Below are 27,519 nucleotides of genomic sequence, written 5' to 3'. Positions count from 1 at the left end.
ACATCGGGGCCAGCAGGTAAACATTGTAGATCTCAGTCATTTGCTAGAATCCAGAGTACTTTTTCATGAACACCACTCAGTAAGTGTAAAGGCTCTACTTAGGCACCAGCTCAAATTCTCCATATGAGATATGTAAGTGCAGTCTTCAATAATAGGGTCTTACCATCAGGTTGTGGAGAGTGACCAATAACCTTGGCAATAGCTTGCAGTATTCAGAGCTTTCCATAAGGACCCTTTGGCCAATGACTCAACTAAATGCAACCCATTCCTAGCTCTAAGGTTTTACTTCGGTGGAAAAATGATGTCTAGTAGGGGCATTATTTCCTCTGTTATTTAGTGACTCTATTTGTATTTATTTTATATATATGAAGCCTATACAACAGTAAGTTTCCATGTGACCCCTCAAACAACCCTTAGTGCTAGTTGTCTCTCCCTGTATTTCCTTCCTTAGCCCATCCCCCACCCTTCTGCTTCACTCTTCCCACCACCCATCTCTCCATAATGATCTATTCTATTTCCCGTTGAGAGATTCTTACTTAACCTTTGTAGCTATACCAATTATAGCACACATGTCAAACATCCACATATAAGAGAATATGTGCACATTTTGGTGCCTGGGGTATCTCATGCAGGATGATTTTTTTCAAGCTCCATACATTTACCTGAAATTCTCATTTTTAAGAGTTGAATAATATTCCATTGCATAAATGTACCACTTTTTTATTGTTCATTCATTAATTGACGAAAATCTAGGCTGTTTCCAATTTCTAGCCAATATAAATATAGCAGCAATGAACATGGATAAGCAAGTATTTCTGCAGTAGCATGTAGAGGCCTTTGCCTAAGACTGGTACAGCTAGATCTTGTAGATCTATTTCTAGTTTCCCGAGGAACTTTCACACTAATTTCGATAGTGACTGTACGAATTTTCACTCCTACCAGCCATGGGTAAGTGCTCCTCTTTCCCCATATCCTTGAAACCAAGAGCTGTCATTTGTTTTACTGATCTTGGCCATTCAGCCTGGTGAATGATGAAAACTCAAACTAGTTTTGATTTCTAGTTCCATGATGACTAAGGATGTGGAACATTTCTTTCTGAGTCATTTGGGTTTCATCTTTTAAGAACTTTCTGAGTTTGGTATCCCAATTTTTAATCGGACTATTTGTTTATTTGTTGATATCCTGCTTTTTTTAGTTCTTTTTTCCTTTTTTATCTATTCAGTTTATTAAATTTATTTTCTTGAGATTTTCTTCTTTTAATTTAAATTAGAAACAAGCTTGTTATACATGTTGTTGAACATAAGAAAGGCTCAGATGTGAGGCCCAGTGTAAGCTCCTGAGCCTGACTTGAGTTTAGGGCTCAGACGTGAAGCCCCGTGTAACCTCCTGAGCCTGGCTAGAGTTTAGCGACCTGTCTCTGACCTGTAACCTCCACATGGGGGTGACTCAGCCAGATCTGATGCAAGATTGCCCCTGCCTAGCTACCTGCCTGCTTGGTGGAATACTATTGTCTTCCTCCTCACCTCACCCTATCCTATGTTTCCCATCCCCTACCTTAGCCCTATATAAGTTCCTGTCTGTTGGAGTAAATCGAGATCCTGCTTCGACAGACTCCCAATTCGGTGTGTATTTTTTCTCCCTGTAACTAATGGGGCGAGGGTCTGAATCGTCGACACTCACCATCCTGCTCAGCCCCAGGAAGAGACAGATGGACTGGCCCTTTCCCCACTCTACTTGCCGGGAAGACCCTGCAACATGTCAATCCCAGACCCTTCTCCCTCCCCTCCTTCTCTGCCCTCCACCAACCCCCTATCCCACCCCCTGTCTGTTCCCCAGGGAGGGTGAAACCTTCTATGGGGAATCTTCAAAGTCTGTCATATCATTTGGAGCAGGGCCTAGATCCTCCCCCATGTGTCTTGGCTGAGAGAGTAACCTCTATGTGGAGTGGACTCCCAAAGTCCATTCGTGTACTACGGATAAATACTGATCCACTATCAGAGGCCTCATAGATTGACTAGGCCTCCTCACTGATACCCACATTCAGGAGGTCTGGGTCAGTCCGATGCTGGTTTTCCAGTTATCAGTCTGGGGTCCATGAGCTCCCCCCTGTTCAGGTCAGCTGTTTCTGTGGGTTTCTCCAGCCTGGTCTTGATCCCTTTGTTCATCACTCCTCCCTCTCTGCAACTGGATTCCAGGAGTTCAGCCCAGTATTTAGCTGTGGGTGTCTGCTTCTGCTTCCATCAGCTACTGGATGAAGGCTCTAGGATGGCATATAAGGTAGCCATCAATCTCATTATCTGGGAAAGGCATTTAAGATAGCCTCTCCACTATTGCCTAGATTGTTGGTGTTATCCTTGTAGATCTGTGGACATTTCCCTAGTGCTAGATTTCTCTTTAATCCTATAATGGCTCCCTCTATTATGGTATCTCTTTCCTTGTTCTCCTCTATTCTTCCCTGACTCAATTTTCCTGCTCCTTCATGTCCTCCTCTCCCTTCCTCTTCTCCCCTTCTCTTTCTCCTAACTCCCTATCCACTCCCCCCCCATGCTCTCAATTAGCTCAGGAGATCTTGTCCCTTTCCCCTTTTCCTGGGGAACTTGTATGTCTCTCTTAGGGTCGTCTTTGTTTCCTAGATTCTCTGGCAGTGTGGATTGTAGGCTGGTAATCCTTTGCTCTGTGTCTAAAATCCATATGAGAGAGTACATACCATGTTTGTCTTTTTGTGACTGGGTTACCTGGTTCAGGATGGTTTCTTCTAGTTCCAGCCACTTGCCTGCAAATCCAATATTCCATTTTTTTCCCACTGAGTAAATGTACCACATTTTCTTTATCCATTCTTCAGTTGAGGAGCATCTAGGTTGCTTCCAGTTCTGGATATTACAAATAATGCTGCTATGAACATAGTTGAACAGATGTCCTTATTGTATGAATGTGCATCCTTTGGGTATATGCCTAGGAGTGGCTGAATCTTAGGGTAGACTGATCCCTATTTTTCTGAGGACCTGCCATACTGATTTCCAAAGTGGCTGTACAAGTTTGCACTCCCACCAGCAGTGGAGGAATGTTCCCCTTTCTCCACATTCTCTCCAGCATAAACTGTCATTGGTGTTTTTGATTTTAGCAAGATGGTATCTCAGAGTTGGTTTGATTTGCATTTCTCTGATGGCTAAGGATATTGAGCACTTTCTTATGTGTCTTTCAACCATTTTAGATTCATCTATTTAGATCTGTACCCTAATTTTTAATTGGATTATTTGGTGTTTTGGAGACTAGCTTCTTGAGTTCTTCGTATATTAGGAAATCAACCCTCTGTCAGATGTGGGGTTAGTGAATATCTTTTCCCATTCTGTGGGCTGCTGTTTTGTCTTGCTGACTGTGTTCTTTGTTTTACAGAAGCTTCTCAGATTCAGGAGGTCCCATTTATAAATTGTCAATCTTAGTGTCTGTACTATTGGTGTTATGTTCAGAAGTGGTCTCCTGTACCAATTCGTTCAAGGGTACCTCCTACTTTCTCTTCTAAGAGGTTCAGTGTGGCTGGATTTATTTTGAGGTCTTTGACCCATTTGGACTTAAGTTTTGTGCATGGCAATAGACATGAATCTATCTGCAGTCTTCTACATGCCAATATCCAGTTATTCCAGCACCATTTGTTGAAGATGCTTTCTTTTTTTCCATATAATTTTAGCTTCTTTGTCAAAAATCAGGTATTCATAGGTGTGTGGGTTCATATGGGGGTTTTCAATTTGATTCCATTGGTCTATCTGTCTATTTTTATGCCAATACCAAGCTGTTTTCAGGACGATAGCCCTACAATAGAACTTGAAGTCAGGGTTTGGTGATGCCTCCGGAAGTTCCTTTATTGAATAGGGTTGTTTTGGCTATCCTGGGTTTTTTGTTTTTCCATATAAAGTTGAGTATTGTTTTTTCAAGGTCTGTAAGGAATTGTGCTGGTATTTTAATGGGGATTACATTGAATCTGTAGATTGCTTTAGGCAAGATTGCCATTTTTACTACATTGATCCTACCTATCCAAGAGCATGGGAGATCTTTCCATTTTCTGGTAGCTTCTTTAATTTATTTCTTTAAAGACTCAAAGTTCTTGTTATACAGGTTTTTCACTTGTTTGGCTAGCATTACCCTAAAGTATTTTGTAATGTTTATGGTAATTATAAAGGCTGATATTTCTCTGATTTCTCTCTCAGCTCATTTATCATGTGTATGTAGTAGGGCTATTGATTTTTTTGAGTTAATTTTGTATCCTACCACTTTGATGAAGGTGTTTATCTGCTGTAGGAGTTCCCTGGTAGAGTTTTTCAGGTCACTTGTGTAAACTATCTCATCATCTGTAAATAGTGAAAGTTTGACTTCTTTTCCAATTTGTATCCCCTTGATCTCCTTTTGTTGTCTTATTGCTCTAGCTAGAACTTCAAGTACAATATTGAAGAGGTATGAAGAGAGTGCACAGTCTTGTCTTGTTTCTGATTTTAGAGGACTCAAGCTGAGTTTCTGTCTATTTAGTTTGATGTTGGCTGTTGGTTTGCTGTATGTTGCTTTTATTATGTTAGGTATGTTCCTGTTATCCCTGATCTCTCCAAGAGCTTTATGGTGAAGGAGTGATGGACTTTGTCAAAGGCTTTTTCAGCATCTAGTGAGATCATCATGTGATTTTTCTTTTTCAGTTTATTTATATGGGAGATTACATTGATAGATTTTCATGTATTGAACTATCCCTGCACCCCTCAGATGAAGCCTTTTTGATCATGGTGGATGAGTTTTCTGATGTGTTCTTGAATCTGATTTGCCAGTATTTTATTGAGTATTTTTGCATTAATGTTCATGAGGGATATTGGTCTGAAGTTCTCTTTCTTAGTTGTATCTTTGTGCGCCTTGGTACCAAGGTTATTGAAGCTTCAGAAAAAGAGTTCGGCAATGACCCTTCTGCTTCTATTGTGTGGAATGTTTTGAGGAGAATTGGTATTAGCTGTTCTTTGAAATGCTGATTGAATGTTGCACTGAAACCATCTGACCCTGAAATTTTTTGGTTTGGGAGACTTTTGATGACTGCTTCTATTTCATTAGAGGTTAGAGGTGTTTTTAAATTGCTTGTCTGTTCTTGAATTAATTTTGGCAAGTCATATCTATATAGAAAATTGTCCATTTCTTTAGATTATTTATTTTTGTGGAGTATGACCCTGATGATTCTCTGAATTTCCTCAGTGTCCGTTGTTATACCCCATTTTTCATTTCTGATTTTGTTAATTTGCATGCTCACTCTCTGCTTTTTGGTAAGTTTGGATAAACATTTGTCTATCTTGTTGATTTTCTTGAATAACCAACCATTCGTTACATTGATTCTTTGTATTGTTTTCCTAGTTTCTACTTTATTGATTTCAGCCCTCAATTTGATTATTTCCTGGCATCTTCTCCTTCGGGGTGAGTTTGCTTCTTTTTGTTCTAGAGCTTTCAGTTGTGCTATTAGTTCTCTAGTGTGATTATTCCCCACTTTCTTTATGTGGGCACTTAGTACTATGAACTTTCATTTTAGCACTGCTTTCAAAGTGTCCCATAAAGTTTGTGTATGTTGTGTCTTCATTCTCATTGAATTCTAGGAAGTCTTTAACTTCCTTTTTTATTTCTCCTTTGACCAAAGAATGGTGCAATTGCACATTGTTCGATTTCCATGAATTTGTAGATTTTCTGCAATTTGTGTTGTAAATTCTAACTTTAAGCCATGGTGGTCTGATAAGATACAAGGGGCTATTCCAGGGTTTTTTTGTGCTTATTGAAGTATGCTATGTTGCCAAGTATTTGATCAATTTTAGAGAACATTCCATTTTGTGCTGAGAAGAAGGTACATTTTGTGTTTGGATGTAATGTTCAATAGTTGTCTATTACTCCCAATTGGATCATAACTTCTATAAGTTCCTTTGTTTCTTTTTTAAGTTTCTCTCTGGTGCTCCTATCTAGTGGTGAGAGTTGGGTATTGAAGTCTCCCACTATAAGTGTGTGAGGCTTTATGTGTGATTTGAGTTTTAGTAATGTTTCTTTAAGTAATGTGGGTGCCTATGTATTTGGGGCATAGATGGTCAGAACTAAGTCGTCTTTCTGATGGATTTCTCCTGTGATGAATATGAAATGACCTCATTCATCTCTTTTGATTGCTTTTAGTTTAAAGTCTAATTTGTTAGATACTAGGATTGCTATACCCACTTGTTTCTTGGGTTCACTTGAGTGGAAAAATCTACTGTCTGTCTTTGAAGTTGATGTGTATTTCTTGTATGCAGCAGAAGTATGGATTCTGTGTTCGTATACATTCATTATGTTAGCCTGTGTCTTTTTATAGGTGAGTTAAGACTATTAATATTAAGGGATATTAATTACCATTGATTGTTCATTTTTATTTGTTTTTGATTTGCTGTTGGTGGTGGTATTGTGTATGGATTCCCACCCCTTTTTTCTTTTAGCTGTTGGTAAAGTGGGATTATCTGTTGCCTATGTTTTTGAGGGTGTAGTTACCTTCCTTGGGTTGGAGTTTTCCTTCCTGAACTTTCTGTAGGGCTGGATTAGTGAATATGTATTGTCTATATCTGGTTTTGTCATGGAATATCTTGTTTTCTCCATCTACAGTGATTTAAAGCTTTGCTGGGTATAGTAGTCTGGGCTGGCATCCATGGTCTCTTAGTGTTGGTAGAATATCTATCCAGGACCTTCTGGCTTTCAGAGTTTCCATGGAGAAGTCAGGTGTAATTCTAATAGGTTTTCCTTTATATGTTACTTGGCCTTTTTTCTTAGCTGCTCTTAATATTCTTTCTTTATTCTGTATGTTTGGGGTCTTGATTATTATGTGGTGAGGGGACTTTTTTTGTGGTCCACTCTATTTGGTGTTCTTCATTGGCATGTCTTTCTTTAGGTTGGGAAAGTTTTCTTCTATGATTTTGTTTAGTGTGTTTTCTGCACCTTTGAGATGGGTTTCTTCACCTTCTTCTATACCTATTATTCTTAGGTTTGGTCTTTTCACTGTGTCCCATATTTCCTGGATATTTTGTGGTAGGGATTTGTTGGACTTAAGATTTTCTTTGGTTCATGAATCTATTTCTCCTAGTATATATTCAATGCCTGAGATTCTCTCTCCCATCTCTTGTATTCTGTTTTTTATGCTTGTATCTGTAGTTCCTGATCGTTTACCCAGCTTTTCTATTTCCATCATTCCCTCAGTTTGTGTTTTCTTTATTGTCTCTATTTCAATTTTCAGATCTTGAAGTATTCTCTTCATCTGTTTGATTGTTTTTTTTTGGCTTCCTTTAAGAGATTTGTTGATTTCTTGTATTTTTTGTTTTTTTTTTCTTCAAGTTTTTAAAGGGATTTTCTTATATTCTCTTTGAGGGCCTCTATCATTTTTATGAAGTTGTTTTTAATGTCATTCTATTCTGCTTCATCTGTGTTCGTATGTTCAGGTCTTGTTGGTGTAGAGTCCCTAGACTCTGGTGGTGTCATATTGGTTTTTCTGTTGTTGAATATGTTTTATATTGTCTTCTTCCCATACTTTCTCTCAGTGGGTGCAGGTGGAATTTCTTCCTCTGCTGTTGGGTATGGGGTCCATGGTTCCCTTCCAGTGAGTGCAAGCAGGTCCAATACACTGATGACTCTCCTCTTCCCATGGGTGGAGGCGGATCTAGTATTGGGACATTGGCAAACACTGAATGGGCTGTTCTGCCAGGACAGGTTCCCCTGTGTGCAGGCCCCAAGCCTCAGGAGTCTCTGAGTACCAGAAGGCAGGATGGAAAATTACCCAAGGTTACCTCCTCCTCTAGATGCAGGTGGGACCAGGATGCTGGCAGTTACTGGGTGGGCTGGACTGCCAGGATGGGTTCCCCAGTGTGCAGTCCCCAGGCCTCAGGAGGATCCAAGCAGGACACAGGAAGGCCCTTTTTTAGTTGCTTATATATTTCAGGTATTAAATCTTTAATGGAATTGTAATTTTTAAAGATCTTTTCCTATTCTTTTGTTTGTTTGTTTGTTTGAGACAGGGTTTCTCTGTATTGCTTTGGAGCCTGTTCTGGGAACTAGCTCTTATAGACCAGGCTGGCCTCGAACTCACAGAGATTAACTTGCCTCTGCCTACTGAGTGCTGGGATTAAAGGTGTGTGCCGCCAATGCCCAGCTTTTTTTTCCTATTCTTTAGGCTACTGCTCTGCACTAATGATGGTGACCTCTGCTATACAAAGCGTTTCATTTCAATAAGATGACATTTATATATTTTTAGTCTTGGTGCCTGAGCTGTCGGTGTCCACAGAACTTTTCTCTTATGTTAAATTCTGATTGTCTGGACTTATACTGGGGTCCTTGGTCCATTTGGAGTTGAGTTTTACACAGGGCAACAAATAATGTGTCTATTCGCATTCTTCTACATGCAGACATCCAGTTTGACCAACATCATTTGTTGAAAATCTTGTCTTCATTCCATTTTTGTTTTATTTTGTTTTTTTCGAGACAGGGTTTCTCTGTATCATTTTGGAGGATTCCCTGGAACTCGCTCTGTAGACCAGGCTGGTCTAGAACTCACAGAGATCCACCTGCCTCTGCCCGAGTTCTGGGATTAAAGGCATGTGCCACCAACTCCCGTCTAAATCTTGTCTTCTTTTCTAGAGTATATTTCTACCTTCTCTGTCAAAAATGAAATGTCCACAGCTGTATGGACTTATGTCTGGGTCTTCAACTTGACATAAGAACAGACAAGATCAATTTAATCAAATTGAAGACTCAGACACAAAATAACTCTGTGTGATTTCACAATGACTCTCTGTGACCTGCACAATGACATCATATGCCCTCACAATTACTGGTCTGTGCTCATAATGATTGTATGCTCAGGATGACTTAATGTGATCCTCAAAATGTTTTTATGTTTTTATGTGTGTTTATAATGACTATGTCGGACTTCATATGAGTATGTGTGCCCTCATAATGACTCTGTTTGGTGTAACCTTCACAATGACTTTGCATGACCTTCATAATGACTAGTATGGCAGCACAATGACTCTACGTGACCTTCACAAAATCTCTTTGTGACCCTTCAAATGACTTCTGTGCCTTCACAATTACTATTTGTGACCTTCACAATGATTTTTTTATGCCCTCACAATGACTCCGTGTGCCCTCAAATCCTCAAAGGACCATTTGTGCCTTTTCAAGGATTGTTTTACTCACTGTGATTTTGTCTGCCTTTACAATATGTTGGGAGTTCTCTTTACACACCTTTACACACTCTCATGCTTAGTCTGTGGGTTCTCAAAATCACTATAGATCTTTCACAATTATTTTTGTTTCTTCACAATTATTCTATATGCTCTCACAATGACAATGTGTGCACTCAGAATGTCTGGTGTGCCCTCACAATGATGTTATTTGAATTCACAGTGACTTGTGTCACCTTCAGGTGGTTTTTTGAACTATCAGAATGATTCTGTGACTTTCAGAGCAAATCTGTGTGATCTTCACAGTGACTTTTTATAAGCCTCACAATGACTCATGTGCCATGATAATGACCCTATACGATGTTCACAATGGCTCTGTGTGATAGTCAGAATTCTGATGCTCACAATGATACATGTGCCTTGACAATGACTTTCTTCTGAGGGGGACCCTGCAGATGGTCATAGCAGGCAGAGAATTGAACCATGAAGAGGTGAGGATGAAAACTTGGTTGAGATTGACTTTGTCAGCCTCACAATGACTTGTGTACCCTAACAATTACTGTATGTGACTTTCACTGTGATCATCGTGTATCCTAACAATAAACTTGTCACCTTTACAATTTCTTGTGTGTCCTCTCATTTACTCTTTGTGTCCTTACCACCCTAGTTGTGTCCTTCACAATAGCTTTGTGTGTACTACAATGACACTGTGTGCCCTCATAATGATAATGTATGCACTCAGAATAACTTGTGTGCCCTCATAATTGTCCACTGAACCTTCAAAATGACCATGTGCCTTCCTAAGGACTCCACTTGGCCTCTACAATTACCCTAGCTTTCACAATGACTTGTGTGTGTCCTCATGGTGACTTCATAGTGACTCAGTGTACCTTCACAGTGATATTTTGGGAAACTCATAATGAATCTGTGCCCTCATCATAACTTGTGTGTGCCCATAATGACACTGTGTGCCTCCACAAAGCCTTGTGTAACCTCAACAATGGTTTTGTGTCCCTTCACAATGACTCTTTGTGATCATCAGTGACTTAGTATATGATCTTCACAATGACATCTGTGCCTTCACAATATACCATCATAATGCCTCTGTGTGCTCACATAATGGCTTTGTGTACTCTCACAGAGACACTGTGTGACCTTCACAATGACTCTTTGTGACTCTCACAATGACTAGTCTGCCTTACTACCAAGTCTTTGTAACATTCACATTGGTTCCATGTGACCATAACAATGACTGATGCTCAGAAAGATGTTGTGTGCCTTCACAATGACTTTGTGTAACCTCCAATGAGTATGTGTGGCCTCACAATAACCTTGTGACTTTCATAATTACAGTGTACACTCTCACAATGACTTCTGTACCCTCACAGTAATGCTGTGTGCCCTCATAATAATTATTTGATCTTCACAATAACTATGAATAACTTTCATATTCATTTTGTGTACTCTAACAGTGATTCTCTGTGCTCTCACAATGACCTTCAAAATACTGTGTGATACATTAACAATGGTGACCCTCACAATGACTTTTTGTGCTGTTGCATTAGTGTGATGTGCATTCACAATGACTTTTGGAGGCTCACAATGACTTTAGGTGACCTAAACAACTATGTAGAACCTTCATGGTGGATTTGTGTGCTCACACTATGACTCTCTGTGTTCTCATAAGACTCTGTGACCTTCACAATGATGGTTTGCAATCTTCACAATGATTGACATTCATGATGACTAATAACCTTCACAGTGACCCTCTTGAATCTTTACACCAACTATCTGATCTCCACAATGACTTTCTTTGTATACCCTCACAAATACTTGTTGCCCTCAGACTGACTATGTAATCATCACAGTTTCTCTCTGTGGTCCTCAAAATGCCTTGTGTGCAATCAAAATGGCTCTTTGTGAACCTAACAATGATGTTGTATTCCATTCACAATGACTTTTAAAGTCTTCACAATGACTTGTGTACCCTCAGGCAACTGTGTCTTTTATAGAGATTCTGTGTGACCATTGCATGTTTGTGCATGCTCACAATGTACCCTCAAAATGATTCTGTGTGACATTTACAATGACTTCTTGTGACATCACAATCACATCTGTGCCATTATGCCTCTGTGTGGCTAAGCAATGATTCTGTGTGCCTTAAAACTGACTATGTGACCTTCACAGTGACTTCAATACCCTCATAATGACTCTGTGTGATGTTAACAGCTTACTATAATGCTTGCAATGATTTTATATACCCTCATAATGACTTTACCTTATAATGTTTATGTGTGCCCTCACAATGACTCTAGGATATTCACAAGGACTCAGTTTGATGCTCACAATGACTCTGTATTTCTCACAAAAATTTTGTGTACCTTCACAATGACTATGTGAAATGAACAATGAATCACTTTGATACTTACAATGACTTTGTGTGCCCTCACAACAATAACTGTTTATAGTATTCACGGTGACCTTTCTTCCCTTATAAAGAGCCTCTGTGCTCTCTCATTGAATCTGTGTGCTCTTACAAAGACTTTCTTACCTTAACCATGACTTTGTATTCCCTGACAATGACTCTCTGTGACCTCACAACGGTTGTCCTATCTTCACAATAACTCTGTGTGACTCTCACAACTCTGTATGATCCTAAAAATGACTTTGTTAGACCTTAAAATGTCTCTGTTCATTTCTAATGACTCACCATGACATTTTATTTTTAAATTTAAATTTAAATTAGAAACAAGGTTGCTTCACATGTCAATCCCAGGTCCCTCTCCCTTTCCCTCCCCTCCTCTCACACCCTCCCACCAACCCTCCACCCGGTATCCCCTCATTTTCCAGGGAGGGTGAGGCCCTCCATGGGGTGTCTATAGTCTGTCATTTCACCCAGAGGAAGGCCTAGACCCTGCCTCAAGAGTCCAGGATGAGAGTGCAACTCTCATTGTGGGATGTGGACCCAAAGTCCATTTGTATGCTAGGGATAAATACTGATCCACTGCCCAAGGCCCAATAGATTGCCTAGGACTCCTCACTGATGCCCACATTCAAGGGGTGTTGATCAGTCCCATGCTAGATGCCCAGCCATCAGTCTGAGATTCAAGAGGTAACCCTTGTCAGGCAGCTGTTTCTGGGGGTTAAACTAGCCCAGTCTTAACCCCTTTGCTCATCAGTCCTCCCTCTCTGTCACTGGGTTCCTTGAGTTCAGCTCAGTGTTTAGCTGTAGGAGTCTGCCTCTGCTTCCATCAGTCATTGAATGAAGTTTCTGTTTCCCAGACTCTCTGGCAGTGGGATTGTAGGCTGGCACTCCCCAGATCTATGTCTAAAATCCATAAATGAGAGAGTACATATCATGTTTGTCTTTTTGTGACTGTGTTACCTCACTCAGGATGGTTTCTTCTAGTGCCATCCATTTGCCTGCAAATTTAAGGATTCCATTGTTTTTTCTGCTGAATAGTACTCCACTGTGTAAATGTACTACATTTTTTCTATCCACTCTTTAGTTGAGGGGCATCTAGGTTGCTTCCAGGTTCTGGCTATTACAAATAATGCTGCTATGAACATAGTGGAACAGATGTCCTTGTTGTATGAATGTGCATCTTTTGGGTATATGCCTAAGAGTGGAATTGCTGGGTCTTGTGGTAGGCTGATTCCCATTTTCCTGAGGAATCTCCATACTGATTTCCAAAGTGGCTGTACAAGTTGGCACTCCCATCAGGAATGGAGGAGTATTCCCTTTTCTTCACAACCTCTCTAGCATAAACTGTCATTGATGTTTTTGATTTTAGCTATTCTGACAGGAGTAAGATGGTATCTCAGAGTTGTTTTGATTTGCATTTCCCTGATGGCTAGGGATGTTGAGCGCTTTCTCAGGTGCCTTTTAGCCATTTTAGACTCCTCTATTGACAACTCTCTATTTAGTTCTGTAGCTCACTTTTTAATTGGGTCCTTTGGTGTTTTAGAGACTTGCTTCTTGAGTTCTTTGTAAATTTTGGAGATCAGATGTGGGGTTAGTGAATATCTTTTCCCATTCTCTGGGCTGACTTTTTGTCTTGTTGACTGTGTCCTTTGCCTTACAGAAGCTTCTCAGTTTCAGGAGGTCCCATGTATTAATTGTTGACCTCACTGTCTGTGCTACTGGTGTAATGTTCAGGAAGCAATCTCCTGTACCATTTTGTTCAAGGGTACCACCCACTTTCTCTTCTAAGAGGTTCAGTGTGGCTGGATTTATGTTGAGGTCTTTGATCCATTTGGACTTAAGTTTTGTGCATGGCAATAGACATGGAGCTATTCACATTCTTCTACATGCCAGCATCCAGTTATGCCAGCACCATTTGTTGAAGATGCTTTCTTTTTTCCATTGTATATTTTTAGCTTCTTTGTGGAAGGTCAGAGGCTCATAAATGTGTGGGTTAATATCAGGGTGTTCAGTTCGATTCCATTGAACACCCTGATATTGAACACCCTGTCTATTTTTGTGCCAATACCAAACTGTTTTCAGGACTACAGCACTATAATAGAGCTTGAAGTCAGGGATGGTGATGCCTCCAGATGTTGCTTTGTTGAATAAGGTTGTTTTGGCTATCCTGGGTCTTTTGTTTTTCCATACAAAATTGATTATTGTTCTTTCAAGGTCTGTAAAGAATTTTGCTGGTATTTTAATGGGGATTGCATTGAATGTGTAGATTGCTTTTGGCAGGATTGCCATTTTTACTACATTGATCCTACCTATCCAAGAGCATGGGAGATCTTTCCATTTCTGGGGTCTTCTTTAAAGACTCAAAGTTCTTGCAACACAGGTCTTTCATTTGTTTAGTTAGCGTTACCCCAAGGTATTTTGTGTTGTTTGTGGCAATTGTAAAGGGTGATGTTTCTCTGATTTCTTTATCAGCCCTTTTATCGTCTGTATATAGTAGGGCTACTGATTTTCTTGAGTTGATCTTGTATCCTGCCACTTTGCTGGAAGTATTTATCAGCTGCAGGAGTTCCCTGGTAGAGTTTTTTGGATCACTTATGTAAACTATCATATCATCTGCAAATAGTAAAAGTTTTACCTCTTCCTTTCCAATTTGAATCCCCTTGATCTCCTTTTGTTGTCGTATTGCTCTAGCTAGAACTTCAAGTACAATATTGAAAAGGAACGGAGAGAGTGAACAGCCTTGTCTTGTTCCCGATTTTAGTGGAATCATCTTTAGTTTCTGTCCATTTAGTTTGATGTTGGCTGTTGGATAGCTTTTATTATGTTTAGGTATGTTCCTGTTGTCCCAGATCTCTCCAAGACCTTTATAATGAAGAGGTGTTGGATTTTGTCAAAGGCTTTTTCAGTGTCTAGTGAGATGATCATGTGATTTTTGTTTCTCAGCTTGTTTATATGGTGGATTACGTTGATGGGTTTTCATATGTTGAGCCATCCCTGCATCCCTGGGATGAAGCCTACTTGACAGTGGTGAATGATTGTTTTATGTGTTCTTGTATCCGATTTGCCAATATTTTATTGAGTATTTTTGCGTCAGTGTTCATGAGGGATATTGGTCTGAAGTTCTCTTTCTTAGTTGTGTCCTTGTTTGGCTTGGATATCAGGGTTATTGAGGCCTTGTAGAAAGAGTTTGGCAAAGACCCTTCTGCTTCTATTGCCTAGAATACTTTGAGAAGAATTGGTATAAGCTGTTCTTTGAATTTCTGGTAGAATTATGCACTGAGGCCACCTGGACCTGGTCTTTTTTTGGTTGGGAGACTTTTGATTTCCATAGGGGTTATAGGTCGATTTAAATTGCTTATCTGTACTTGACTTAATTTTGGCAAGTGATAGCTATCCAGAAAATTGTTCATTTCTTTTAAATTTTTAATTTTGTGGAGTACAGGTTTTCATTAAAAAATAAAAAATAACCCATTGTTTTGTCCCCCTTTTTGTTTCTGATTTTGTTAATTTTCATGTTCACACTCTCCCGTTTGGTAAGTGTGGACTATGTTGTTGATTTTTTCAGAGAACCAACTCTTCGTTGCATTGATTCTTTGTATTGTTTTCCTCGTTTCTACTTTGATTTCAGCCCTCAGTTTGATTATTTTCTGGAGTCTACTCCTCCTGGGTGAGTTTGCTTCTTTGTGTTCTAGAACTTTCAGCTGTGCTGTTAATTCTCTAGTGTAACTATTCTCCAGTTTCTTCATGTGGGCAACTAGTGCTATGAACTTCCCTCTTAGCACTGCTTTCAAAGTGTCCCATAGGTTTGGGTATGTTGTGTCTTCAGTCTCATTGCATTCTAGGAAACCTTTAATTTCTTTTTTTTATTTCTTCTTAGACCCAGGAGTAGTACAATTGTGCATTACTCAATTTCCATGAGTTTGCAGGGTTTTTGAGATTTGTGTTATTGTTAAATTCTAACTTTAAGGTTTGGTGGTCTGATAAGATACATGGAGTTATTCCAATTTTCTTTTTACCCCTTGAGGTTTGCTATGTTGCCAAGTATGTGATTTTTGAGAAGGTTCTGTGTGGAGCTGAGAAGAAGGTATATTCTTTTGTGTTTGGATGGAATGTTCTATAGATGTCTGTTAATCCCAATTGGGTCATAACTTCGATTAGGTCCTTCATATCCTTGTTAAGTTTCTGTCTTGTGGTCCTGTCTAGTGGGGACAGTGGGGTGTTGAAGTCTCCCACTATAAGTGTGTGAGGTTTTATATGTGCTTTGAGTTTAAGTAATGCTTCTTTTAAGAACGTGGATGGCTTTGTATTTGGGGCACAGATGTTCAGAATAGAGACTTCATCTTGGTTGATTTCTCCTGTGATGAGTATGAAGTGACCTCCTTCATCTCTTTTGATTAATTTTAGTTTAAAGTCTAATTTGTTAGATATTAGGATTGCTATCCCTGCTCGTTTCTTGGGTCCATTTGATTGGAAAATCTTTTCCCAACCTTTAACTCTGAGGTAATATCTGTCTTTGAGGCTGAGATGTGTTTCTTGTATGCAGCAGAAGGATGGGTTCTGTCTTCGAATCCATTCTGTTAGCCTGTGCCTTTTTATGGGTGAGTTAAATCCATTAATATTGAGGGATATTAATGACCATTGATTGCTCATTCTTCTTTGATTTGGAATGGTTGTTGTTGGTGGAATTATGTGTGGAATCCCGCCCCTTTTTTCTTTTGGCTGTTGGTAAAGTGGGATTATCTGTTGCCTGTGTTTTTCTGGTTGTAGTTAACTTCCTTGGTTTGGAGTTTTCCTTCCAGAATTTTCTGTAGGGCTGGATTAGTGGATATGTATTGCTTTAATCTAGTTTTGTCCATCTATAGTGATTGAGAGCTTTGACAGTTATAGTAGTCTGGGCTGGCATCCATGGTCTCTTAGTGTTGGTAGAATATCTATCCAGGACCTTCTGGCTTTCAGAGTTTCCATGGAGAAGTCAGGTGTAATTCTGATAGGTTTTCCTTTTTTTACTTGGCCTTTTTCCTTAGCTGCTCTTAATATTATTTCTTTATTCTGTATATTTGGGGTCTTAATTATTATGTGGTGAGGGGACTTTTTTTGTGGTCCACTCTATTTGGTATTCTGTTGGCTTCTTGTACCTTCATTGGCATGTCTTTCTTTAGGTTGCAAAAGTTTTCTTCTATGATTTTCTTCTATGAAAACCCCTTTGAGGTGGGTTTCTTCACCTTCTTCTATAACTATTATTCTTAGGTTTGGTCTTTTCACTGTGTCCCATATTTCCTGGATGTTCTGTGTTAGGGATTTGTTGGATTTAAAATTTTCTTTGGTCCATGAATCAATTTTTCCTAGTGTATATTCAACTCCTGAGATTCTCTCTTCCATCTCTTGTATTCTGTTGGTTATGCTTGCATCTGTAGTACCTGACCGTTTGTTTGCCTAGCTTTTCCATTTCCAGCCTTCTTTCAGATTGTGTTTTTTTATTGTCTCTATTTCAGTTTTCAACCGTTGCACTGTTTGAATTGTTTCTTGTAGTTTTTGCTTTGTCTTTTCATCCATTTAATGCATTTTTTGAATTTTTTTGGCTTGTTTTTTCTTCCATTTGTTGCATTTTTTGGTTTGCCTTTTCTTCCATGTCTTTCAGTTTTTGCTTTGCTTTTTCTACAATTTCTTGCATTTTTTGGTTTGTTTTTCTTCCATTTCTTTGAGGGATTTTCCTATATCCTTCTTTAGGGCCTCTATCATTTTCATGGAGTTGTTTTTAAGGTCATTCTCTTCTGCTTCATTTTCACTGGAATCTTGGAGTCTTGCTGCTGTGGAGTCTCTAGAATCTGGCGGTGTCATATTTGTTTTTCTGTTGCTGAGTGTGTTTTTTTTATTGTCTCTTTCCCATCTCTTCTTCTAGTGGGTGCAGAAAGAGCCCCTTACTGGTCTGGTGGTTAGGGGAACAGAGTTCCCTTTTGGTGGGTGCAAGCAAGTCCAATACTCTGGTAGTTCTCTTCCTGGTCCCTAGTCCTGGTCCCGTGGTTGGAGAAAAAGACCCGGAATCTGGGATGGGTAGGCTCCCACTGGCAGTCTGCAGGCACTGGTCCTCTGGTCCTGTTGGAGGAAGAGAAGACCAGGAATCTGGGGTGCATGGCTCCCGCCGGGAGGGGAGGCTCTGTAGCAGTCCCCAGACCGTCCCTAGGCACTGAAAGGCAAGCCTGGATACAGGGCCTAGTTTACCTGGTCCCCTGGTCCCATTGGTGGGGAGAAGGCCAGGTATTTGGGGGGGTGTCTCCCATTAGGAGGGGAGGATCTGTAGCAGTCCCCAGGCACTACAAGGAAGGCACAGTTACAGGGCCTGGTTTTCTTGGTCCCCTGGTTCCGTTGGTAGAAGAGAAGGCCAGGTATCTGGGGTGCATGGCTCCCACCAGGAGGAGAGGCTCAGTCTCCCGTGACTTTTTGTAGTTACTTACTTGTGTACTTTGACCATGACTTTAAGTGACCTCACAATGACTTTGTAGGCTCTTCACAGTGACTCTTTTTGACCTTTACAATGACATTACATACCCTTCCCATTTTTTGTGTGTCATCATATTGACTTCTGTGCCCTGATAATGACTGTGCCATCACAATCTCTATGACTTTCAGAATGACACTGTGCTCTCTCCCCCAAATGGCTTTGTTTACACTAAGAATAATTTGTGTGCATCCATGATATTTCTGTGTGACCTCCACAATAACTTTGTGTGCCCTCACAGTGTGTGAGCCATCACAATAACTCTATGTGATATTCAATGACACTTTGTGATCTTAGGAATGACTTATGTGTCCTCATAATGACTTTATGGGCTCCTGACAATGAACTCTTTGTGATCCTGACAATGATGTTGTGAGTCATTTGCAATGACTTTCTGTGATATCACAATGAATTATGTATCTTGAACATGATTGTATGTGCCCTCACAAAGACTTTGTATGTCCTCACAATGATTATATGTGACATCATAATGACACTTTGTGATCCATACAATGACTTTTGTGCCCCAACTATGATTGTGTGAAACCTTCACAGTAATTTTTGTGTGCATTCACAATGAATTTGTGTCCTTCATGAGTTCTTGAGTGATTTCACAATGAGTTAGTTCATGTCCCCTTACAAAGATTCTATGACTGTGTAACGTTATAATTACTGTGTGTGTCTTCACAATGACTGTGTGCCCTCATACTTACTGTTATGCTCACAATTACTCTATAAGCATTTCATCCACTTGTGTGCCCTCACAGTAACTTTGTGTGTCCTCACAATGACTCATAGTGCCCTCACTGTGAGTTTGTATTGACTTCACAACGAATGTTTTGTGTGCCCTCATGACTCTTTGTGCTTTCACAGAACCTCAGTGTGACCATCACAATGACTCTGTATGCCATCACAATGACTATGCAACTTTCACAATGACTCTTTGTGATACTCAATGACATCATATGAACTTCAAATGACTTGTATGCCCTCCAGAATGACTATATGTGCTACTCACAATGATACTGTATGACCTTTACAATGATATCATGTACCCTCACAATGACTTGTGTCCTCATACTGGTTCTGTGTTCCCGCACAAGGACTTTGTGTGGTCTCACAGTGACTCCGTGTGACCTTACTGACACTGTTATCCCCTTACAATGAGATATATCTTCATAACTCTGTGTAATGCACATGCATTCTGTATGACCTTAACAATGACTTTGTGTGAGATGCATAGTAACTCATGCAATAATTTTATGTACCCTTACAATGACTATGTGTGACTTCACAATTGTGTGTGCCCTTACAATGACTCCATATGATTCACAAAATTACATTGTGTTCTTTCTCAAAGACACTGTTATCTTCACAATGGCTTTGTTCAACATTACAATGACAATGTGTGATATTCACAATGAGTATGTATGACTTCGCAACGATTTAAGTGTCCTCAAATGAATCTCTGATTTTTATCATGACATTATACCCTCACAATAAAATTTGACTGTGACTCTGACAAGGGCTCTGTTTGACTTTAGTGACTTGTATGTCCTCACAATGACTTGTGTGCCCTCACAATGAGTTCATGTGCCCTCACAATGATTATGTCTGACTTTCACAATGAGTGTGTAACTATCACAATGCTTCTTTATATGACCTTGACAATGACTCTGTGTGATCCAAGCAATGACTTTGTGCATCTTCACAATAACTTTGGGTGTCCTCACAATGACTCTCTGTGACATTCACAATGACTCTATGACCTCTACAATGACTCTGTGATCTTAACAACTCTCTGTATGATTCAAGTAATGACTTTGTGTGACCTCACAATGAAGCTGTGTAATCTTCACAAAACTCTTTGTGACCATCACCATGACTTGTGCGCCCTCAGAAATAACAACCTTTCAATGATTCTTTGTTCCCTCACAATGGCTTTGTACTCCTTCATAATGACTGTGTGACCTAAACAATGACTTTGAGAACTTACAATCACTTGAATGTCCTCACAAATGACCTTGTGTACTATCACAATCCATGTGACCATCACAATTATTTTTATGCCCTACAATGTGTGACCTTCACAATGACATTGTATATCCTCTCAATGACTTTTGAGCCCTTATAATAACTATATGTGATGTCACAATGACTTTGTACTCATAATTACTATTTGGTTTTCATTATGAATATTTATGACTCTGTGCCCTCACTTTTACAATAACTGTATGTATCTTTATAATGACTTTGTGGATGACTTTTTTTGGCCTCTCAATGACTTTGTGTGCCCTCACAATCCTTTGTGTTCCCTCCAAATGACTTTGTGTGTCCTCATAGTAACTGTACTTCACAATGACTGTGTGCCTTCCAACATGACTGCTTAATCTTCACAATGACTTTTTGTGATCTTGTAATGACTTTGAGTGCCCTCCCAAATGACACTGTATGCTTTTTACAATGACTCCTTTTAATGCTCACAATGACTTTATGTGACCCTCACAATAACTTTGTGTATACCTACAAAGAGTTCTGTGCCTTTGCAATTATTCTGTGTGAACCCCAGCAACTCTTTTTACCTTGACAATGACTGTGTGCTATCTTCACAATGACTGTGTGACCTTCACAGTGATTTATGTGCTCTCACAATGACTCTGTGTCCTCTGCAATGGCTCTGTGTACCCTCACTGTGACTTGTGTGTCACTTTCCATGATTTATGACATTCAGGTGAATTTTTGAAGCAAGTAAAATATAACCACAATCACAAAATTATTTTTACTTGACAAGTAACTAAGAATAACAAGTATCAATTTTATTCACAATTTTTAAAAAGCATTAAAAAAAAGGTTTGTATTGGAAAGAGATAGCTTACAATTTATAAATTCCAGTATGTAAAACAGTTGTGATGATATCTAAGCTGATACAAACTATCTTAAAAGCAATGAGTGTTTCTTTTTCCTTTTCTGTTCCTTTTCTTCTGACACAGACAGCAGTGCTCATTCTAAGTAACAGCAGCAGTAACTCTTTAAAGTAGAAAACCCTGCAATTCAAAATATATTCCATATATTCAAAATAGAAAACACATGACTTGCCCTGACTGTTCTGAAAAACCTTGTCTCCATCTTGTCCTTGTTTCTGCCATGTGAAAGGTGTTGCTGGTGCCCCCATGCCTAGATGCCTCTCCAGTGTCTGACATCAGCCCTCCAGCTCCCATGTAAACAGCCTTGTAAGATGTTCCAATAACGAGAGTGCAGGCTGCAGTTTTCCCCTTTTGTTTAGAGCATAAAATGTAAAACACTATTGCATGTTTCTAGAGTGGCCAGTAGGAGGAGTCGGCCTTTCTGATGATAATCCAGGATTTTCCAAATGCAGTATCAGATGAAATCAATTTTTAACCCTCAGCATTTCTCTTCTGATTGAAAGTGAGGTTTCGGAATTCGGGGCCAAAGTCTCGCTTTCAATCCTGTGTCTATCTTTGAAGTCCATCAGGGCTCGGCATGTGGAAAATATATTCAGGTTACACAAAGGAACACAACCCTTCTGGCTTTGATCATCCCTCTGTCATAACACAGATGATTGGGTTGCAAACAATGGCATACACATGTGCATTATGAGGAGGCCATTCAGGGGAGCTCAGCTTGCATCCTTGTGGATGCAAGCTAGTTAAATCCTAAATATTTTATGACTTTCCTAAAGACAAATTCTCATAAGGGTTGGGGACACACAAACAAAATGCCAATAGGTTATGACTGGGCACCACGTGGACATGAAAGCAGATATGGACTACCATGGAACACTCTGGCAGTGTTCTTCCTACATCTGGTAAAAGAACAGATGTCATGAGAAGCAATACATACAGACAACTCACACATCAAAAGCTATAATAATGAATAGAGAGGTCACAGGAAGGGGCTCATTAAATTCTACTCATATCTTACAAAGAAAGAAAACCATGGTGGGAAACAGAAGATAAAAGAGTCTAGGAAAATAGCATCTCGATGTTTGGTTTCAGGGTTGGGTAAAAGAGCCCGATTTAAGCAGGGCATCGTCAAAACTAGTGAATTCTATCACCCTGATGCTCATAGACCTAGCTTTTTAAAGGATAAAAGTAACAGAGCAACAGACAAGGGTTGAAAGGCAGAGGCCAAATCAGATGACATAAATTCAAACCAAGCAAATCCTGCTCAAGGAAGCCATAGGGTAAAGATGGAGAGAAAAACTAGTCGTAGTTCTTTCTTAGTTTTAGAGACTGTTCTGGGAGGCAAACACCATCATGGAAGAAGATGGAACACCTTACAGAACACCCCCCACATAAGAACACCATGAGTGTTACAAAGCCTTGGTTAGACACATGGCACCAGGGAGCCTGTTCTCCCAAACTGTCTGCCAACCACACTTTTCCACATCTGGTTCTAATATGCACTGGGTTCTCATGAAGGACCCGTCAGTAGCACACTGGATGTGCTGAAGCCTTTAATATAAGCTCATGTGCAGATCACAGATTACTATGTTTATAAATATCTCCTTTCCATATGAGAAATCCGGGCCTCGTAAACAGACCTAATACATTTCCACAGTCACCAGTCCTAGTACGCACAGCCAGGCTTCAGGATACGCATAGTAGGTGGTTTGGATAGTAGAGTAATGCCCTTTCCTTTTCTTCCCCTTGTGCCATATTTCTAGCCACACCACAGCCACATTCTATAACCCAGGCCTCCTCTCCTGTCAGCTCTGTCACACACTTGGGGCGCGGGGGGAGGCCAAAAGAGCTGCTCATAATGGATAGGCTAGTCAAATTCACCAAACCACAATTTAGGCAGGGCTACAAAGTCCCTTCAACCCACTGATGTGTGCCACTCTGCTGATGAGAAAGTCACTTTCTCTCAATAGAAATCCCCAGAGTTCTACCTAAAATTTAAGAGAGGAATCTGCCACAGCTTTTCCATAGGGTAATGGGTCGTTTCTGAAAGAGAACATCTATGAAAGTTTATACTCTGGGACTTGTGAAACCACATTCACCATGAACGTAAGGAGGAGCCAGGCTGGGTCCTGCCATGCCCACAATTTCGCAGGCAGCACATTCCACCCATCGGTCCTTCAGATTGCCCTCAGCTAAAGTTCTTGATGGCGGAAGAAGTGCGGGTCCTGAGGACGCCTACGGTCTCTCCTTGTTTCTCGCTGGGGTTTCAGCTTACAGCTGGTCTGGCTCAGAAGCAACTGGTTGAAAGGCTGGAAATGCTGCCAGCTTGGTTCAGATTATTATTGCTTCCAGAAGCCGTAGAAGGTCAGGACTGCTCAGTCTGTAAGCCTCAACACAGGCGTGTCCACAGCCATACCTCCACTTCAGGAAGATGGCCTTCAGGCGTCCTAAAACACCAATAGAGAAAAGGCTTGGAAAATGGCATCTTCTAATTAAAGCTGCTGTGTGATCATTCTAAAACTGTGCGTAGTAGCTACTAAGAGTAGTATCACATACTCAAGCATCCATTACTGTGTCTTCTGAGAAAGCAGTAACAGTTTTGTAACAACACGATGACCAGTATGTGCTGAGTACTTGAAAGGTGATACCGTAAGCTATAAGAATCACAACTTAAAAGCCATTTCTTTTGGTCATCAACCTCACCCAAATATTTGAAGGCACCCCTTCAATATGGAGCTTCCTAAAACATTTGTAGCTAAGTCATTCATGGTCTCCAGAAATGAGGGTGGCCTGTGAACACTGCTACCCTATCTGTTACCTCAGTCACAGAACCTCAGGCTTCCATTCCTGTCAGATGTTTGCAAAGACAGAGAGACTAGGATGGCTCTTAATGGTCTCCCTGGAATAGACACAGTCTTCTTACAATGATAACCCTCAACAAAGGGTTGTATCACAGAAAGTGTGGCCTCCCTTCAAAAAGAGACCAGGCATCTGCCAGCTCAATCCTTCTGGAAGGGGCTAGAACCTTGTTTTCATGCACTGTCACTTGGCAATGTGTTCATTACTAATTTGCAATGGTAACATAGGTAAACCTAAGGAAAGCATTTCTAGGTAAAGAGGTTATCTAGAAACCAGTCTGTTTGAATACTGGGAAACACTCATACCAAATATGTTGGCCAACTGATGCTATAGTAACAAACTGCAGGAAGCAAGCCATCCTCATTTTATCATATTCAGAAGGCAGATAGACAGATTGGAAAACTGGGTGGTCCTCTCAGAGCTTCTCTAACTTTCTGTTTCTTCCTGTTGAGTTGCTTGTTTCTTGTTTATTGCTTTGAGTGTGTGTTGGGGGCGAATGCTTGTGCCATTGGTGCCTATGAAGGTCAGAGAACGATTGGCAGGTGTCAGTTCTCTCCTTCCGCCATGTAGATTCCAAGGATCAAGCTCAGGTCATCAGGTTCTGCGGCAAGCACCTTTACTTGCTAAGTAATCTCCCTGATATCAACATCACTGTTGACATTAACAGATAATACCAAGAAGGCCAGCAACATGGCTCATGGGTAAAGCACTTGCCATGCATGGAGTTCAATCCCCAGAATCTATAAGGACTCCTGCAAATTGTCGCCAGATATCCACCCATGCTTCTCTGCTCCAATAACAAAAATAAAATAAAATTGCAAAGCCATCAAGAAAGCTTTTCTTTCAAGGAAACAGGTTAGCTTCCTTCTCTCAAATATTTCAACAACCGCCACCCCACAACCCTTAGCTCTGCTCCCCTCTGCACAAATGTGTTCAAACAGGGAGACACACACATGGAGGCTAAAAGTGGCTCTCACACATATATACTCATTCTGAAGGGGGACCATCATCATCAGACTCTGGGTGGTCTTAAAGCCTCCATAAGAACACTAATATGTAAAGATTCTTCATGCTTAGGAAACCATAGCCTCCCACTGGGTAAAGACCACAGTGCTGTATGGCTGGGGCTGCTTCCCAGAAAGTAAGATCCTCTCTGAATTCCAAATGAGCCCATGCTATGGAATCAAGTCAATGAGTAATGAACTTCAGGAATGAACAGGATCATCCAGATGCTTTTGTTCCTAATGGTAAGGTGCTGAAATCAAATATTTTTGTTTGATTTTATTGACTTAAAAAAAACTTGTACAAATTATAGGATGGCTCAAAATAAGACCAGTAAGTCATCACTCCTGGCTACAAAGAACTCACACTGTCTTTTTTTTTTTTTTTTTTTTTTTTTTTTTTGGTTTTTTGAGACAGGGTTTCTCTGTGACTTTGGAGGCTGTCCTGGAACTCGTTTGGTAGTCCAGGCTGGTCTCGAACTCACAGAGATCCGCCTGCCTCTGCCTCCCGAGTGCTGGGATTAAAAGCGTGCGCCACCAACGCCCAGCCTCACACTGTCATTTAAGGACATGTTGATAAGCATGGAGGCAAAATTAGCCCAGGTTATACCCTCACCCAGAGAATGCAAAGATAGGGCCAGATTTCCTAAGAACTTCCCTGCCTTGTGGCTCAGGAAGGCCCCACATCTACTCTCCTCTGCTCCCAACCACCCCCGACCCTGAACCTGATTTGAGCTGTCTGTGCAGGGAGATCTTTCCATGCACTCTGTCCCAGGTCACCACCACCAGTCTAACCAGACTGGATAACGAGCCAACACCATCAAGAAGGTGACAGTGGCTCTGCGCATAGGAGGGAAAGAGGAGTCAGAGACTTCATTTCTGTCTAAGCTGATGATGCACAAATGCCCGGAAATGCCAAGCCTTGACAACAGCAAAGATGTGGGTTGATGGCATTCCACCATGAGCCTCCTCTTTGAGAGGATGCACTCCATACATAGCAGTCAGACTTCAGAAGACAAGAGAGGGAGTGCCCTCTGGGCTCTTATAACATGGTTCTGTTTGTTAGGGAAAACCAGAAATTTACTTTAAAACAGTCTTCTGTAGCATATGAGAAATAACAAAATACAGCTATCCCTCATCTGCCTCCCCAGATTTCACAGTGGGGGCAGAGTTTGGATCCCTCTGGGGTAGCACGGGCTCTCTCTGACACCCATCACTGTCTTACCTGGAAGGGCGTAGATGAGGCTAGGTTCAAGTTGCCACTGCCTTCCCAACCTCCTTGGCTTGGAGTCCTCTGGGCACCCTGAGCTAGGGTCTGCTCCCAGACTTTGTCACCATATCTAAGTGAGTCAGTAGCTTCTGTGAAATTTCCAGAGTCTGGAGCAGCCAGATCCTGACCACCACTGGAATCCAGAGATGTTGAGCTTTTGTTTTCTGGATTGAGGGAGTTGATATCTTCTCCACTGAGTTCAGGATATGAGTCACAAAGAGAGATGTCGTCGCCCATAGGATTCCGCATCAGAGGCCAGCCATCAGAAAACTCACCGCAGATGGACCGGGAGACAGACCCGAAGAAAGCTGGCATGGTTTCCTCCACTGAAGCAGCATTTCTGAACGTACATCAGAAGGTTTGTAAGTATTGTGCAGTGACAGAAATCACTATTATAGAACAGCATTGCAGTTATAATTTTAACTCTATGGCTGCAATATCAACAATAGTGAGAATTCCAGTGCTATTGTTTTAAATTTGCCTCAGTGTGGCAACTGCAGCTACTCCATTGAACTTAAAAGTGCTTCTTACACATATTTCTAATTAGTATAAGTGCATCCAATGTCTAATGCCTACATTTTCTTAGGTCTCAACTGAGTTTTCTGGATTGTTGTTCTAGAACAGTATGCCATCAGAGTGTGACAAGTGAGACATTACTTTGACATGACAGGAATGTCAGGAATAGAGGCTGGAGAGAGGACTGTGCAGCTGAGCACATGTGCACACTGCTCCTGAGGACCTGAGCTCCGTTCCCAGCACCCACACTGGGAGGCTCTCAGCCACCTGTAACTCCAGCTCCAGGGGGAGGGGATGCTGTTGGCCTCTGAGGGCACCTGTACTCCATGTACATACTTACACACAGAAACATACACACACACACACACACACACACACACACACACACACACACACACATTTTAAAATAAGATCTCGTGAAAATGGAGAGATGTCATGAATGTAAGACACAAATGAAATGGGTGGGGAGAAAAGTACCAGAAGATAGTACTGGTTATCAGCAACCCCAGTCCCTGCAATTCCTGCAGGGGAGTCTCTCCCCTCAGGTTCCCGGAAGTTGCTGATAATCTAGATGCAGATCTCTACAGTTTAACGCAAAGCTGTTCCATCAGGAGAATACACATTTGCAAACAGGAGTGTGGCATTGTTGACTGAGACCAGTTACCTCTCCTGAAGGGTAGCCGTAGAATGCAGCCCACAGCCAAGGGCAGAGTGGGCAGAGCTGCGGGCCTCCTCACAGCACAAGGACGGAATCAGGTGAATGGGTCCTGAGAGAGGTAGAAAAGCGTGAGACCCAGGGCTTTTCTCCTGAACTTTCTTGTTCGTGTCAGCTAA

The 27,519-nt window shown here is 40.8% G+C and overlaps 1 protein-coding gene across 5 annotated transcripts in view; it reads right to left on the bottom strand.

The window, feature by feature from the left end:
* Window positions 1-20,910: 20,910 nt before the first annotated feature.
* Window positions 20,911-27,519, bottom strand: part of Tnfrsf19 (TNF receptor superfamily member 19) — an 86,336-nt gene continuing 79,727 nt past the window's right edge. For all 5 annotated transcript variants that reach the window (XM_040740580.1, XM_040740582.1, XM_040740578.1 and 2 more), the window contains exons 8-10: window positions 27,350-27,452; window positions 26,125-26,509; window positions 20,911-23,486 (exon numbers count right to left, since the gene is read on the bottom strand). In XM_040740580.1, the coding sequence (XP_040596514.1) occupies window positions 23,478-23,486; window positions 26,125-26,509; window positions 27,350-27,452 (497 nt within the window). In that variant the 3' untranslated portion in view covers window positions 20,911-23,477. The remainder of the gene's footprint in view (window positions 23,487-26,124; window positions 26,510-27,349; window positions 27,453-27,519) is intronic.

This window comes from Mesocricetus auratus, unplaced genomic scaffold (assembly GCF_017639785.1).
Source record: "Mesocricetus auratus isolate SY011 unplaced genomic scaffold, BCM_Maur_2.0 Super-Scaffold_100707, whole genome shotgun sequence".
NCBI classification, from domain to species: domain Eukaryota; kingdom Metazoa; phylum Chordata; class Mammalia; order Rodentia; family Cricetidae; genus Mesocricetus; species Mesocricetus auratus.
This window is presented reverse-complemented; position numbering and strand designations above follow the sequence as displayed.